This window comes from Pistacia vera, unplaced genomic scaffold (assembly GCF_008641045.1).
Source record: "Pistacia vera cultivar Batoury unplaced genomic scaffold, PisVer_v2 Contig576, whole genome shotgun sequence".
Classification (NCBI taxonomy): domain Eukaryota; kingdom Viridiplantae; phylum Streptophyta; class Magnoliopsida; order Sapindales; family Anacardiaceae; genus Pistacia; species Pistacia vera.
The window spans coordinates 68,171-85,426 of record NW_022196419.1 but is presented as its reverse complement, the minus strand read 5'-3'; the positions used below and the strand labels follow the sequence as shown (position 1 = coordinate 85,426).

The 17,256-nt window shown below is 37.9% G+C and overlaps 2 protein-coding genes across 2 annotated transcripts; both read left to right on the top strand.

The window, feature by feature from the left end:
* The first annotated feature begins 556 nt into the window (after positions 1-556).
* On the top strand, positions 557-1,126 carry LOC116109230 (putative disease resistance protein At4g11170). Its single transcript, XM_031395462.1, has one exon. It carries the CDS (start codon positions 557-559, stop codon positions 1,124-1,126), a length of 570 nt encoding a protein of 189 aa, XP_031251322.1.
* A 306-nt stretch (positions 1,127-1,432) lies between these two features.
* On the top strand, positions 1,433-5,704 carry LOC116109229 (disease resistance-like protein DSC1). Its single transcript, XM_031395461.1, has 5 exons — positions 1,433-1,568; positions 1,655-1,749; positions 3,184-3,408; positions 3,525-4,553; positions 5,075-5,704. The coding sequence occupies exons 1-5, from the start codon at positions 1,433-1,435 to the stop codon at positions 5,702-5,704; spliced, it is 2,115 nt and encodes a 704-aa protein (XP_031251321.1).
* Positions 5,705-17,256: the final 11,552 nt, after the last annotated feature.

Here is a 17,256-nt window from a genome sequence, read left to right as displayed (position 1 = left end):
CAAAATAAATAGCCAATGCAGAGATCTTTTTCTCAGTGTTCTGATGGCCTGAAGGAAAGCTTCTCAAACTAATTAACCGCATACAAATGCATCTATTTGTTAGCTAAGTCATAAATTGAGAGCAAGGCCAATATCAAGGGCATCTAAAACAATTATACATGTATTTTCATACTGTTGGTTTTTATTTTATACTGTTAGTTTCTCGCTCACGTTACTGAGATTGTTAGTAGTTCATTTCAACTTATTTTGATTCTACATTTTGGCATCTATTGGAATTGATATTCAATTCGAATTAAAAGAAAATTATATATTGGCTTAAGATTTCTTTACCTATTTGTAGCTCATGCTAACTTTCCATGTATTTGATTTTTTCTTCTTTCATTTGTAGGGAAGAATCAAATTTATTCAAGACATTGTTGACGAAATATCAAGTAAACTGGGTCCTACATTTTTAAATACAAATGGCAATCTGGTCGGAATGGAGTCACGAAGGAAGCAAATAAATCAATTATTAAATATAGGTTTGACTGATGTTTGCATGTTAGGGATCTGTGGAATGGGTGGAATAGGCAAAACAACTCTTGCAAGCTCTATTTTTAGTGAGATCTCTGATAAATTTGATGGTAGTAGCTTTCTTGCTAATATTAGAGATTTTCCTACGTCACGAGGTTTGGTCCGTCTACAGAAACAACTTATTTTTGAAATCTTGGGAGAAAGAAACATAAACATATGCGATGTTCACATAGGATCAATAGAGATAATGAGAAGGTTACGGCATAAAAGTGTTCTTGTCATACTTGACGATGTAGATCAATTAGAACAATTACAAGCATTAGCGGGAATGCATGATTGGTTTGGGCTGGGAAGTAGAATCGTCATTACAACCAGAAATCGACATTTGCTTGTTAGCCATGGCGTGGATTATGTGCATATGGTCAATGGGTTAAATGATGGGGAAGCTCTTAAGTTGTTTTGTTGGAAAGCCTTTAGAAACTGTCTTCCTACCCCTGATTATTTCGGTCTCTCTCTGCAAATGGTCGACTATGCTGGTGGCCTTCCATTGGCCCTGAACGTTCTGGGATCCTTCTTGTTTGGTAGAAGTAAAGCTAAGTGGAAAGATGCATAAGGCTGTCTCAAGAATATCTGTGACCCTAGACAAGAGTTACTTTGGAGCTTTCTAATAATATAAGTATATATTAAAAAAATTATTTCAAATTTATTTTCTTGTCTTTTGAGATGCAAAATCACTAAGAGAAGTGGAGGACGATCGGCAGGCTAACGGGGTCAGGTTTGTGGGGGGTTTTGGAGAGCAAATGTTGGAGAAGCGATGGGTGGTGAAATAGGTAATTTCCAATGTCTGGATTGGCCAGAAAAGGCTTGAGAAGTTGTAACCCAAAAGGTATCGGTGGCTGGTGATTAATGGAGTAAACAGATGAGGTATGATAGGGATTTTGGTGAGAGGGTTGGGGGGAGGAACATGGTGATGTCAGGGAAGGCCAACAACGTTGGGAACATGCTGAAAAGGCCGAAATGGCTGTCGTGTGCGGTGGAGTTGGGTTATGAGATTCGTAAAAAAAAAAATGGTCAAATCGAGGGCTATCAAGGTTGGAAAAACACTTGGGAAATGATAAAGTGATGATTTCGATTAATTTAGGTGAGAAAATTGATCGGAATCAGCTCCAAACGGCTGGCGGCGGAAGAAGGGCAGAGATGATTTATGTGAATGTCGAATTTTGGGATAGAATTGGGGTAAAGTAATTTGAGACATGTAAATGACTATTTTAGCTTTTTATTGTTAAAAGAAATTCAATGTGTTAAATTAGGGGTGTAAATTTAAATATATAAAACTAGAGGTATAAACTTGCTATTTTGTTAAACTTTTGGTGGGAATATATGTAAAAAGTTTATAATAAATTCGGGTCTTTTTGGCCCTTTTTTTTTTTTTTTTTTTTTTACTCATACACCATTTTCATTTTTAAATATATTAAAAACAATTATAAAAAATTTAGACCCCTATTTTTGGGGGGCCCTAGGCAGGTGCTCACCTGCCTACCCTTGAGCCGGGCCTGAAAATGCATTGCATAGATTGAAAGAAGTTCCTGACGAAAGAATTTTAAAATACTTAAAATAAGCTATGATGGGCTACAAGAACCGGAGAAGAAAATATTTCTAGATATTGCTTGCTTCTTTGAAGGAAGGAACAAAGATGTAGTAAGACAAATACTGGACAGTTGTGATTTTCACCCAGATATTGGAATTAGTGTTCTGATTGAGAAAGGTATAATCTCTCTTTCAAAAATATATGGGTAGGGAAATTGTTCGCCAAAAGGGTCCCAATAAACCAGGCCAACGTAGTAGGTTATGGCTCTCTAATGATGTTTATCGTGTGTTGACAAAAAATGAGGTATGCGATTTTGAAGAAGCCGTAAAGTTAAAACGTTATCATGTCAATTTAACATGTAACATATAGACAATGTCAGATAAAGTATTCAAGTTTATTATCTCCACCTGATTGCATTATTATGCTCTTTCTTCATCAGGGGACAAAGGCTGTTGAAGGCATAATTCTGGACTTTCCTGCATACGAAGAGTTAAAATTGAATGCTAAATCCTTTTCGTCGATGAGCAATCTAAGATTACTCAAAATCAAAGGTGGTAGCCTTTTCCACAGCCGTTGTTATGCAATCAATCAAGAAACAATCACAAACCATAAAGAAAATCAAGAAAAACACAACCAATCAACACTGGATTTTACTGTGGTTCACTTGCCCTATTTGAGCAAGCTACATCCACGTTGAACTCCGGAAAAGGGAGTTCGTTGCACTATGATTATTGAACAATCACTTACAGTCGCGATTACAAGAATATGCCCAAAACCCTAAATCAAACAACTCTGATTCAAACCCGTAATCTGTCCTAGGAATACTCTAACCTGGAAATTCCTATACCAAGAACACAAAAGTTCTTCCCTTGACTGATTAACCCAAAACCACTCAAGAAACCCACAGATTACAACTAAAATCAGACCTAGAAAATTAAGAACCCTAACAGATCGAAGAATACAAAACACAGGCTCTCTCTCTTGCATTTTGATCTGCCGTTTGTGCGAAGACTCAGTCCTTTTATAGTGTTGACTTGTGGCTTGTTTTTCATCCGTTAGATTTTCTATGAATCACCCGTCAGGATCATCTTGGAGCTGTCTCAAAACGACACCGTTCCACTAATACTCAGTACGACGTCGTTTCAGCATTCACTCACAACAGCCTTGAATTTCTTTCAGATGAGTTACGCCTTCTGAACTGGCATGGCTCCCCCTTAAGATCTTTTCCATCCAATTTTGCACCCAACAAACTTTTCGAGCTTAACATGTGTTACAGCCACATTAAAGAACTTTGGAAAGGAGTAAAGGTAACATTCTCAATTGCATATGTACCTCTCTGTTTCATTGTCTAAAATGTAAGTACACTTTTCCTGTTTGTTGAAACTGATTTTTTCTAATTAAGTTTTTGTTTTCATTCTATCAGCATTTGACCCAGTTGAAAATAATTATCCTCAGTCACTCAACATACTTAACTAAGACCCCAGACTTCACTGGTACCCCAAATCTTGAGAGACTGATTCTTGATGGTTGTACAAGTTTATCTTTTGTTCACCCGTCCATTGGACTGCTCAAAAAGCTTACGTTATTGAATCTGAAAGACTGCAAACAGCTTAGGAGTCTGAGAGCTAAAATTGAATGGGAATCTCTTGAAGTTCTTATCCTTTCTGGCTGCTCAAAACTCAGTAATGTTCGAGAGATCATGTCCAATACAAAGCATCTCGCAACACTTAAGGTTCTTGATCTCAATGGCTGCTCAAAACTAGACAAACTGCCAGAGGACTTGGGGCATCTCGCAAGTTTGGAAAATCTTGATTTAGGTGGAACTGCTATAAGCCAACCACCATCTTCTATTGTGCTATTGAAAAACCTCGAACAATTATCTTTTCATGGATGCAAAGGAGTACCTCAAAAGTCCTGGAGTTCTCTCTCCGGCTTGTTCCCATTGTTCTCTAGAGCAAATCCAGAGTCCGTGGGGCTGAGGTTACCTTCTTCTTTATCAGGTTTATGCTCTTTAAGACACCTGGATCTAGGTGATTGCAACCTCCAGGAAGGTGTAATTCCCTCTGATATTGGCTTCTTACCATTTTTGATAAAATTAAATCTGCGCAGGAACAAATTTGTTAGTTTACCTCCAAGCATCAGTCAACTCCATAAGCTTGAAATTCTTTTTTTAGAATATTGCGATCGACTTCAAGCCTTGCCAGAGCTTCCTGCAAGTGTAGTTAGATTATTTGCCCAGAATTGCACATCCTTGGAAATAATATCAAGTTCATCACGTAGATTCGGTCCATTCGGACCAACAGCACGAATGTTTAATTTGACTAATTGCTTAAAACTGGCTGGGAGTGGAAGAACCAATGGTTTGACAGTCACTTGTTTAAAAAATGTGCTTCATTCGCTGTTAAGAAGTGGGGGTACATATCGGCGACGGTCTCGATGTGGTAGGAGAAAGGTATGGTTATATAAATTAATTTATTTATTTGGGACTTCAGTTTTAGTTTTGATATCTTTAATTATAACCATTATTTTAATTAATTGTAAAATCATATGAAAAATCAATTAGTAAATAATTGTAATTGTGACTATGAGTAAGACGATTTGATTTGTTGACCACAAAAGTCAAAAAGGAAAAAGAAGTGAAGTTACAAGTTTGGCCTTCATCCAAGATGCTGTCATTTTGGTCCTTACTTCAAGTAGTTGACTCTAGTCAGCTTCCTCTTTAATTGTATTACTTTACTTTTGTATATAAACTGAGATTGTTCTCAGCCGTAGTTAGTTAACCAATATTCAAGAAACAATTACCAATTTTCTTCTTCTTGAATGTTCTCTCATCTTCCTTCCAAAAGCTCACATGGTTGAACAATTTTCATGTTATTATTATTAGATCATAATTGTAACTGTGCCTCTGAAAATAATATTCTGGCTCTCATCACTTTCGCATAGCTTCTGATAATGCCTCTTCTTTATTCACAGATACGAATAGAACGTGAACGTATAAATCCTGAATTCGAAATTGTTGTTCCTGGATCTCAAGTTCCAAGCTGGTTCATTTATCATAGTGGAGGGTCATCATTAAGAGTTGCTCAACCAATGCGAGGATGTAGGGGATTGGCACTTTGTGTTGCTTTTTCAGTACATGATCCAAAGGGTTTCTGGCCACACAAACGGATGAAACTTAATTGTAACGTACAACTGGAAATCATCCCTACTATTGCACCCTCGGACACACAAATGACTCCTACTGTCTCCATGTCAGTCCCTCTAAATTCTTTGGCTGGGACAGATCACCTCTGGTTGTTCTACATTTCTGGAACATTTCTCACCAACAACGATTTTTTTTATCTAAGTGGTGTTTCTTTTGGAGATAAAACCGATGAAGGCATTACTATGAAGGTAAAAGCGTGTGGGCTCCGTCCAGTATATTATTTTGATATTGGAGAAGTCATCAGAGCATCCAATAACCGTAGTAGCAATACTAGTCCTGTGGTTTTGGATCCTGATAGATTAGCAGTAACAAGTACTATCATCAAGCGAAGCCGTAATTACTGCCCTGATCCGCAGCCGTGTCCAAAAAGATTGAAGTTTTACTGTTTGAGTGCTTAAACCTCATGAACAAATAACTTTAGAGTGCGTTTAGCGCAGGGAATGTTAGATTATTAGGAATCTTAGATTACTGGAAAGTTAGATTACCTTGAAGATTATTGGAAATCCTTAAAAAAATATGTTTGGTTAGTTGGAATAAATTGATGGGTATGTTTTATTAATATGTTTGGTTAGGAGGAATAAATTGATGTGTATGTTATTTAAACTACTAAATTGTCCTTTAATTAAATATTATTTTTTAATGTTGATTATTATTTGGATTATGTTAGGTTTAGAGCACGAACAGGGGAGAAAGAAAACAATAAAAGAAAGTAAAGTGAGGGAGAGTAAACTGAATATTTGTATCTGTATATTAGTTTCTCTTAATTCAATACAGTGTTCAGTAAACCTTTTATATACAACTGAAGCGTAACTGCATTAACAGCAGTAACAACCTTTTTAACAAATTTAACAACTAAACAGATATCTTTAACAAATCTAACAGCAGTAAAACAAACTTAACAAATCTTTAACAACTTAAGAACTTCTTAACTGATATCTTCCCTTAAGCTAAACTGAGTAAATTCTTCCAATTTTTCTAATGCTAATATCTTCCCTCAATTGAGACTGGAAGGTTTTGACATAGGCTCCAACTTCACATAAACTTCTCAGAAGAGCAACCAAGCTTCAACTAAGCTTCTTCTGCAGAGGCACAGCATTTTCATAGGTGCACAGAAGCAATAACCAAACTGCTCCACAAGAGCACATTATCAGAGGCCAAATTATACCCAAGCAACAACCAAGCTTCTTCTGTAGAGAAGTAATTTCACAAAAGTAAGCAACAACCAAGCTTCTTCTGCACAGAAGTAATGATCAAACTGCATTTTGCATAACCAAATTTCACATAAGCAACAACCAAGCTCCTTCGGAAGAACATCAAACAGCTTCTGTTCTGAGAGTTCCACCAGAATATTGCTGACCAAATTTCACCAATTTCAATCATACTCACAGATCAGTATTCAAATTTCTGAACTGATGCACACAAAAAACTGCTGAACTTCTGGACTGCAACAAAACAACCTTCTGAACTGCAACAAAAAAAATTACCAACAACCTTCTGAACTGCAACAAAAATAAAATTTTTGAAAACAGCCAACAACCTTCTGAACTGCAACAAAAACAACTTCTGAAAACAACCAATATCCTTCTGAACTGCAACAAAAACAAACTTCTGAAAACAACCAATATCCTTCTGAACTGCAACAAAAACAAATTTCTGAATTGCAACAAAATAGCCTTCTGAACTGCAACAAACAACCTTCTGAACTGATGCAAATGACATCAGAATATTACAATAGCCACACTGCTTTCTGTTCTGGAAATCACACCAGAATATTGCTCAAACAAATTTTGCCAACTTCAATCATACTTACAGGTCAGTATTTTGAGAACAAGCAGTTTTCTGACTACAAGCTCCAACTGTGAGTTCTGTTCTAAAATGTTCAAATTTGGCAGTGGACAAAGACTTAGTAAAGACATCAGCTTTTTGGTGATCAGTAGGGACATAGAGTACTTTAAGATGTTGAGCAGCAACCTGTTCTCTGACATAGTGGACATCATCCAATTCAATGTGCTGTTTCTGGCATGAAAAACTGGATTGGAGCTAGGGACCCTGCACTTTGATTATCACACCAAATAACAGGTACCTCACTGAGTGTTAGACCAATTTCAGAAAACAAACTGCGAAACCAGGCTATTTCGGTTGCCCCTTGGGCAAGTGCTCTGATAGCTTCTGTAGAAGATAGGGATACTACCTTTTGCTTCCTGGAACTCCATTGTAACAGATTAGGGCCAAAGAAACAACAGCAACCACTTGTGGACCTTCTATCTTGAATAGAGCCTGCCCAATCCGCATCAGTGAAGCACTCTAAATGAAACCTGGTGACTTTAGTAAACTGAAGACCAAAATTTGTGGTGCCTTTAAGATATCTAAGGAGTCTTTTGCAGGCTTGCCAATGAAGTTCAGTGGGAGCTTTGAGAAACTGGCTTAACTTGTTAACAGAGTAGCAATGTCAGGTCTGGAAAGTTTAAATACTGTAATGCCCCAATTGTGCTTCTATATAGAGCTGGGTTGTCAAAGATATCACTGTCTGTACAGGTTAGCTTGTTGCCTACAGCCATGGGGGTAGAGCAAGGTTTTGAATCTAGCATGCCAGTCTTAGTGAGCAGATCTCTAGCATATTTTTCTTGACTCATGTAAATATGTGAATCTGTTCTGTGGACTTCAAAACCTAGGAATATTTAAGGGAACCTAAAGTCTTAAGAGCAAACTCAGTGTTTAATCTCTGGACAATGGTTTGTACAAACTCAGTATCATTTCCAGTTAACAAAATGTCATCCACATAGACAATTACATATAGATCTGAGTATTGTGCTTGAATATAAACAAACTGGAATCTGCTATAGAAGAGACAAAACCCCATTTGAGAAAGGCGTCTTAAGCTTTTCAAACCAGGCTCTTGGGGCCTGTTTTGGCCATACAATGCTTTAACTAATTGACAAACATGAAGTGAGTTCTGAGTATCAACAAAACTAGTGGGTTGATTCATGTAACTGTCTCACTGAGTTCTCCATTCAAAAAGGCTTATTAACGTCCACTTGTTGAATATCCCATCCATAGGTAATAGCTAGACTCAATACTACCCGAATTGTGGAAGATTTGATAACCGGACTAAAGGTTTCAAGGTAATCAACACCAGGGGTCTGCTAAATCCTTTGGCTACTAATCTAGCTTTGTATCTTTGAATAGAACATCAGGATTGTGTTTAAGCCGAAAAAACCCACTTACACCCAACAATATTCATGTTTGACTCAGCAGGGACAAGTTTCCAGGTATTGTTAGAGACCAAAGCAGTGAACTCACTTTCCATGGCAGCTTTCAGGAGGGATGGGAGAGTGCTTCAGTAACAGTGGTTGGTTCAGTTGTGTCAAGAGAAGAAGAATGGTTTGTGGAGGAAGCATTAAAGGAACTATGCTGTTTGGCTTTGCTTCTAGTAATCATAGGATGAGTAGGTAAGGGTTTAAGCAAAGGCAACTCAACTGTAAGGTGAATGCCATCAGGTAGTTTGGTTGAAGAGACAGGTATGTGTGTAAAGGTTGTGAGGGTTGTGTAGGAGATATAGATAAATTTGAGGTACATTCAGGAGGGTTTGGTGTGGCAGATTCAGTAGGCTGAATGGGCAGTGTGCATTGTGTAGGAGATATAGATAAATTTGAGGTACATTCAGGAGGGTTTGGTGTGGCAGATTCAGTAGGCTGAATAGGCAGTGTGCATGGAGAGGTGGGATCAGAGATATTAGGGAAAGACTTACTAGGAGACTCAAATGTTTGTGAGTTCTGCTGCAATGATGGTTAAATCTGAAGAACTAGTAGAAATATCAGAAGATGAGGAAGATGAGGAAGATAAGTTTGGAAAGGAGAAAAATGGAACAATAGGAGTGTGATCACAAGAGGAGGAAGAAATAGAAGTACTGTCTTGAGAAACAGACGGAGTTGAAGCAAAGGGAAATGGACTCATCAAACTTGACACTTTGGCACATAGATCTTTCCATTGAATCCATACATTTGTAACCTTTATGATGCATACTGTAACCAATAAAAGTGCACTGTTGTGTGTGAAAGTCAAACTTATGAGAGTTGTATGGTCGATAAACGGGTACACAGCACAGCCAAACACTTTGAAAACAGAGTAGTCAGGATTTTTCTTAAACAGAACCTGAAATGGGCAGGAATTAGACAACACTGGTGTAGGTAATCTGTTGGTGAGAAAAGTGGCAGTTTGAAAAGCATGCCACCAATATTTCAAGGGCATTTTGGCTTGAGCTAACAAGGTTAAGCCTTGTTCAACTATTTGGCGATGTTTCCTTTCGCTCTTCCATTTGTGTGGTGATGTAGGGGCATGGATGCCTAAAGACAATTCCTTGGTTAGCAAAGTAAAACTAGACTTCTATATTCTCCTCCCCAATCGGTTTGGACACATTTCAAGGGTTGTTTAAATTGTCTTTCAGCTAGTTTGTGAAATTGTTGGAAGACTAATTGTGTTTCAGATTTAGCTTTTAATGGAAAATCCAGGTAAACCACTATAGTCATCTAGAAACTGTATGAATATTTAAATCCTTCAGGTGTTGGAATAGGAGATGGTCCCATAAATCTGAATAAACTAACTCTATGGATCTGAAGTTCTAGACTTTGACTTAGGAAAAACTGATTGGTGAAGTTTACCAAATGACATGCTGGACAAAATTCAATAGTGTTTTTCACAGAGTAGTAGGTTGTAAAACATTCAGAATTTTAGTAAGGACAGTTGCATTAGGGTGTCCTAACCTCTTGTTGCCACAGCATGCTATTAGTTTTGCTACTGGAAAGGACTGAATTGTGCTTCTTTATTAGCATTAGTAGCATTATTACAATTGGATACAAATGTAGGAATCTTGGAAATATTAGAGTAGAGAAACTACTTGCAACATCAGAACCAGACAAAATATTAGGAATATCAACAGTTTTATGAGTGTACAATGTACTAGCATTATTGGACATGCTGTAGAAGACTCTGAAACTTTAGATTGGGAAATGATAGTGAGTTAAAGACCTGGCAGATGAATGATCACAAGACAGATTGGACTGTGGAGGAGTGACAAGGTGTTTGAAGTTGATAAAGGCCATCTTTAAGCTTTCCTTGAAGAAGAACAACTTTGGATTGTTTGTCCTTAACCACACAATGATCAGCAAAGAACTCAACAATACACTATTGTCTCTAGTAAACTTAGAAATACTTAATAATTTTTTGTAATGTGAGGCACACAAGAACATGTTTAAGGTATAGTGATCTAGATGACATGGAAAGCAGTAAAACCGTGTGAGAAATGGGAACAACTCACCATTGCAACCTGAAGCTGCTCATTGCCAGTGTAGCTGGAGTTCACTGTTAGCTGAGACAAATCTGAAGTGACATGATCCGTGGCTCCACTGTCCATGTACCAGGATGCATCTGAACAGTTGATGGGGAAGCAGTGTAAAGAGCTGAAGGATTTTGGATCTGTGTTTGTGATAAAAGTGCTTGATTATGAGAACTGGAGGCAGACATCTGAGAACCAGGGTACACTTGAGATGGTCCTGAATTTGATTGTAGTGCGAACCAAGACTGGCAGAAGTGGGTGTTGTGGACCAGTGCAGTTTGTTCATTCATGTTAGGGCTGAAGCTGGAATTATGAGAGAACTGAGGTGGGTAGTAACCATAGAATTGTGACTGCTGAAAGGTTGGCCTGGGATAATTCTGAACAAAATCCCTCTGCCTAGGACATTGTTTCCTCCAGTGAAATTAGTGTCAAACCTGTGATAGCAATTTAGTGCAAGGTGTCCAGTCTTGCCACAGACTTGACATATCAATCTATTCCTTCCAGCTCCTCTGCCTCTTCCTCTGCCACCACTAAATTGAGAGGCATAGTACTGATTATTTGGAGTTCCAAAGTGATTATGGTCAAGGATAGGTTGCTGAGATGTGTGATTGTGAGATACAAAATTAGGACCTTGATACTGAGTGGGACCTGATACTGAGTTTGTCCAAGGTTAGGCTGTACATTATTGATTGGGATTGGGATTCATGGTGATACTTCCTCTCAGTTGAAGCAAGATGAGCCGAGCCTCCATGAAACTCATTGCGACAATGAATTCATGGCAAAATTTGCTTTTTCTAACCTAAGTTCATACTTTTGCAAAATAATTTGTGCCTCTTGGACAGTGAGAGGATCTATCTAGATTCTAATCTGTGGTAATGTCACCACAGCCGCCTCATATTCAGTATTCAGACCATCAGTATGTAGTTCAGTAACTCGTCATCAGTGACCACTATTCCACTATTCGACAGAATCTCTGCAAATCCTTTCATTTTACAAAGTATTCATGAATGGAAAGATTATCTTTCTTTGTATTTGCAGCAAATTCTTTACATGCAACATTTTGGTTCTTGACTCAGTAAGGAATTCTTGTTTTAATGTAATCCACATGTTGGCAGAAAACGACATTTTGAGACAACTATGAACATAGATTCAGAAATAGAGCTAAGAAGCAGCTTACTAGGAGTTTGTCAGTCTTCTTCCACTGACTATATTCTGGGTTTGGCTTTTTCTCCGTAACACCATCAGAGCGCCTGAATCTTGACGAACTGAGCTGGACACGGTACTACCCAGTGAGATGTTCCTCTAGATCAAAAGATCCAACAGCAAATAGGATCGTGACTTCCAAAAATTGTAATTGTTCCTAGTCAACTTAGGAGAAATGATAGGAAGAGTTGACGAAGACATTGGGATGGGGCTTGACAAATTGACTGGATCAGTGTTGATTTGTGAGTGATCTTGTGGATTAGAAGAGAGCTGAGGTGAGTCGACCATTCTTGATGCGAGTCAAAAGCTCTGATACCATGTTAGGTTTAGAGCACGAACAGGGGAGAAGAAAAACAATAAAGAAAGTAGAAGTGAGGAGAGTAAACTGAATTTGTATCTGTATATTAGTTTCTCTTAATTCAATACAGTGTCAGTAAACCTTTTATATACAACTGAGCGTAACTGCATTAACAGCAGTAACAACCTTTTAAATTTAACAACTAAACAGATATCTTTAACAAATCTAACAGCAGTAAAACAAACTTAACAAATCTTTAACAACTTAAGAACTTCTTAACTGATAGATTATTATAACCCCCTTGCATTTAAAAACTTAGCAAAAACAACCTTATAATAAAAATTTAGAAAATCAACAAAGCACCCCCACTAACTCAGCCACTGCTGGCAACCTAACAGCGCACGAAAAACAGAAAATGGCCTCTATATCTTTGGCCGAAAATGACCATATCGACGCACGACGGCTATTTCTAACCTTTGGTGTGCCATTTCAACGGTTGGCCAAGACGATGGTTGCCAACGGCAGGCGGTAGCAGGTGGGTGGGGGTGGTGGCTTGGATGAATTAGCGAGGATTTTGGAATGCATGAAAGCAATGCGTCAGATAGTTGTGCCAGTTTGCTACAATGTCATTCCGTCCGAAGTTGGAAATAAGACAGGAAGCTTTGAGAAAGCTTTTTGGGATCACGAAGAGAATTTCAGGGAAGACTTGGAAAAGGTGCAAAGGTGGAGGGTTGCCATGACAAAGATTGTTAATATCTCTGGATGGCATTTGGAGGATAGGTAATACGAATACTCTTTTACTCAAAATTTTAACACATTTATAATTTTCCTAGTAGTTTGTAATTGCATATAATTATTTTTATTGACCAAAAGCAGGGGCGAAATTAGAAATTTTTTCGAGAGGGTCAATTTGTTTATAAAAAAATATACATAAAAATTGTATTAACCAAAAAAATCTGTTTAATATAATAAATTTTATATTTTGTTTTTCTTTAAAAAAAAAAATAAATAAAGATATTGTTTAGATGATAAATTAAACTGCTTTTAATCCTGTCGAAAAGTGAAATAAAATTGTTTTCAATTTAAGGAACTTTAATAATAATATCTTTTTTCTATGAATTGTGATTCCAACGTTTATTTATTAATTAAAAAAAAGTATTTAAAGAATTACTAAATCAATAGTGAGATAAATTAATACTGATGAAAAAAATAAATAATGAAAGTATGAAAGAACACGGACTCAATTTCTTCTGTGATCTCTATTATTGAACAAAGAAGACAAAAATAAATAGGCTACAATGGTGAGACAATTCCGGAATGAAATTTCTCTCAAAAGGAAATAATAAAAAGAAATCAAGAAGATTTGACAATTAGGAATCCAATCTTCTTGTAACAGGAAAAAAAAAATAATTAAGAAAAAAACTTCTAAAATAACAAGATACAATAGTTGATACACAAACTCTTAACAAGGAAACAAAACAACCAATCAAAAAAACCGGCTTGCATTTCACACTCCCTCGTAAGCCAATGTATAGATATTGATCATATCAAATTTATCAACAAAGTCTTCAAAGTTGACTCGAACAAGAACTTTTGTGAGAATATCTGCAATTTGACTAGTTGTTGGAGTGTAGCTAACATTGAAAATTCATTCTTCAATCTTTTCTTTGATAAAATGTTGGTCTATGTCCACATGCTTAGTTCGATCATGATGAATGGGATTCTAGGCTATACTGATAGAAAGAAATTCGATCAACTACTAATAGACCTGACAAAATAAGTATGTATCCGCGGGTCGATCTATACCTGGATAAATAGTATAGGGTTCAGGTTCACCAAATTGGACTCGTTATTTTTGGACCCATACCTTGTCTGGCCCGTTTTGTTAACGGGTGGATCGGGTACACTTGTGGGTACCCATGGTTACTCATTTGTCATTAAAAAATAACCCAAATCCAATTTATCGACTGATATCCCTAACCCAAATTGAATTTACCTTCTCACTCACATTATTACAAAAGCAACTCCATCTCCACGTCTCCACCATCGCCACTTTAGCACTTCTCAAGTCTCAGTCCACTCCATCTTCGATGCTTTTCCAGTTCTCGTCATTCGCCACCACTGCCGACTACTGGTTGCTCTGGTAATGAATCCAGGGCACTTTGCTAGGGAATGCATAAAGGTTTAGTGATGGTTTTTCATTGATTAGTTGATGAAGGAAAAAGAAAAAGAGAAGTAGTAGTGAAAATTGTATACTTTAATGGTGAATGTGTGTTTTGTGTGTGTTGGAACTTGGAAGATATTTACTTGTGCGTGATGGCTTCTATTGATGAACAGTGGGTCTTTTTGGTTTTCCCTCCTTTTAGTCCTTCAATGCTAGTTGATTTTGGCTCTTGTTGGTCTGTTCTTTTTCCTCAAGTCTGTTGGTTGGTTTTGGCTTTTGCTGGTCTGTTCTTTTTCTTTCTTTCTTTCTTCCTTTTTGGAGGGTGAGGTACTGGATTGGTGGTGATTTAGTGGGTGCATTTCCTATCTTGAATATAAGAAAGTAAAGCATGATTTGAACGTTGCATTTATTGTATATTTCTAGTATAGGGTCTTCCTTTTGTTTTTTTTTGTGAAGTTACCCTTTTATCTTCTTTCCTGGGGAGTGGGGTTGGCGAGTAGAGATGGTGTCTACTTGGTTTTAGGAAGGGCCCCTTTGGAGGATCTCTTTGGCTTTGATTTCCTCCCCGTCGGTTTTTGGTTGGTTGGGCATGCTGCTGTGTTGTGTGTGTTCTCTAGGTGTGCCTTTGTTGTGTTTGCCTTGGGATGTTGTGGGTTCCTTTCCTAGCAGTAGGAGGCAATTTTTCTTGATTTATATATAAAACTTTTGAAATGGTCAAGATATTATTGAAAAGATTCCCATGGTCAGAGTGTCTATATCAACACAAATTTGTGAATCTTCAGAGTTGTTGAGAGCCACCCGTTAGTCTTAACAAATCAGACCTAATGGGTACGCAGGCTATGCACAAGGCAAGGGCATTAAGCTGCATATACATATATACTTTCATAATATTCATTTCCTATTCACTACGTGTGTAATTAGTAGGCAGTAAACACATATATGAAAAGCTAGTTGTTAATAATTAAATGAGAAAATATCATATGCTTATGTGCACTTTGACAAATTGGCAAGGATTTGAGAAAGAAACTGTTCTAAATGATAAGGAACAAGTCATTACCCAATTAAAATGAGTTATATGTACTATCGTTATTGGTGTAGAAATATAGTGGATTCTTGATCTGGTTCGTATGATATGGTTATAGCAAAAGATTGATTAAATATTCTTAATAATTCTTTGTTCTTGATTTTGAAATGGACTTTCAGTTATGCTCATCATGAACTATGTTACCTCATCCATGTGTAAAATGATGGCAAAAGAGTTAAAATGATGACACCATTGATGACAAAGATTCATGAACTTGATTTCTTATTTATGAGTTGATGAACATAATCTTAATAATTAATTCATTTAATTTATCTGCCGATAAAAAATGACATGCATATTACCTTAATAAATTAAAATTTATTCATTATATCATTGAAGAATACACTGAAGCGGGACTTTTATCAAATTAAAAATTAGAAAGACAAAAACATGCACATTACCTTAATAATAGTTGATTGTGGGGGTGTAACTGTAAAATATGAAAACTGTAGATACTGTGGGGGTGTAATTGCAAAAATTGAAAACTGGAATGAACAGTACGGATGCCTGCAGGTCCCATATTTTGGGCCGATTAGATCGACACGTTTTGAGCCTGTACCCTACCCACCCTCCCGTTTTGTCAAGTCCAACTACTAGGGACGATAGTTTTACTAAAAAACTTCTACTAGACTCAAGTGTATTTAAGTCAAATATTAGGGATCTTAACATATTGGAGGGGAAAGTTTGGTTATATTTCTGGAATCATCGGGGGCTGATTCTTACTCCAAACCTAAGGGATTAACATTGTTATACCCGGGAAAATAATGGGCTGACGTAGGATGAGTCACATTACTGGTGACCTGCCCCCGTCAGGACAATGTACGCACGTCAGACCTGCAAATAAGCATGGAGATCACACGCGTCCGTGTCTCTGCAGCGAGTCATGCAAAGTCAGCTTGGAAAAAGGACAAACGGGACGTGAAGTCAGATAATATCCTGACAATCACACCAACCCGTAGATTTAAGTGTGCACCATAACAAAGAGTGTTTGGTTTTCATATCATTACCAAAAAACAACTCTCTCACTTGTAAAAAAGAGAAGAGTAGCTCACTTTTCATAACTTTTTGTACGTCAGTACGCTTAAGCCCCTGACCAACACTAAAATCAATACAACTCAGTGGATGTAGGACTTGCTATCTTAGCATCCGAACCACTTTAAAAGTTTTCCTAGCATTTTTTCATTTCATATCCTATATCACTGCGTTAATTATCAAAGAGCAAAACCCACGTGACATTGGTTGGTGCCGAAACAGCATCACAGTTTGGCGCTAGAAGGAGGGGCTGATTTAGCGTCTATCCTTCATCAGGAAAACCTTGGACCTACTGGTTGACAGCTACAATGGCCCGCCAATCTGAACCGGAGCAGGGAATCAACATGCAGAAGGAGTCCCCCCAGCCCAGAGGGGCACCCCTTCCAACGCACCTCCAGTTTCGCAAAATGCTGTTGGGAATACCCCACGGCTCCGCAACTGGACCCTGTCATTCGAACTACCTGGAGAGGTTCGACAATACTCTCCAGACGTTCAACCAAGGTTGGACCGTCTGGACCAAGGCATTTCGTCCGCGACAGCCGTGCGGTGCAACCGCCAAAAACACCTCAAGCCGCGCGAAAGCACGGCAAAGGGAAATAGCACGTGCCGCGAGCACTGCAGCGCGAAGGCGCAAGGGTAAGCAAGTGCAAAAAACAAGCCTCGAGCTCCCAGGGCCAGCAAGTACAGAAGGTCCCCGAGCAGGATATCGGCAAAATTAAGACGGCGAAAAAGTGAATCCCGAGCTTCCCACGCCACGTCGCAACCAAACCCGAGCGAGAGAGCTGGGCGCGATGATTCCGATCACCACCAGCAGGACGATCCCGTCGTTCTCATGCG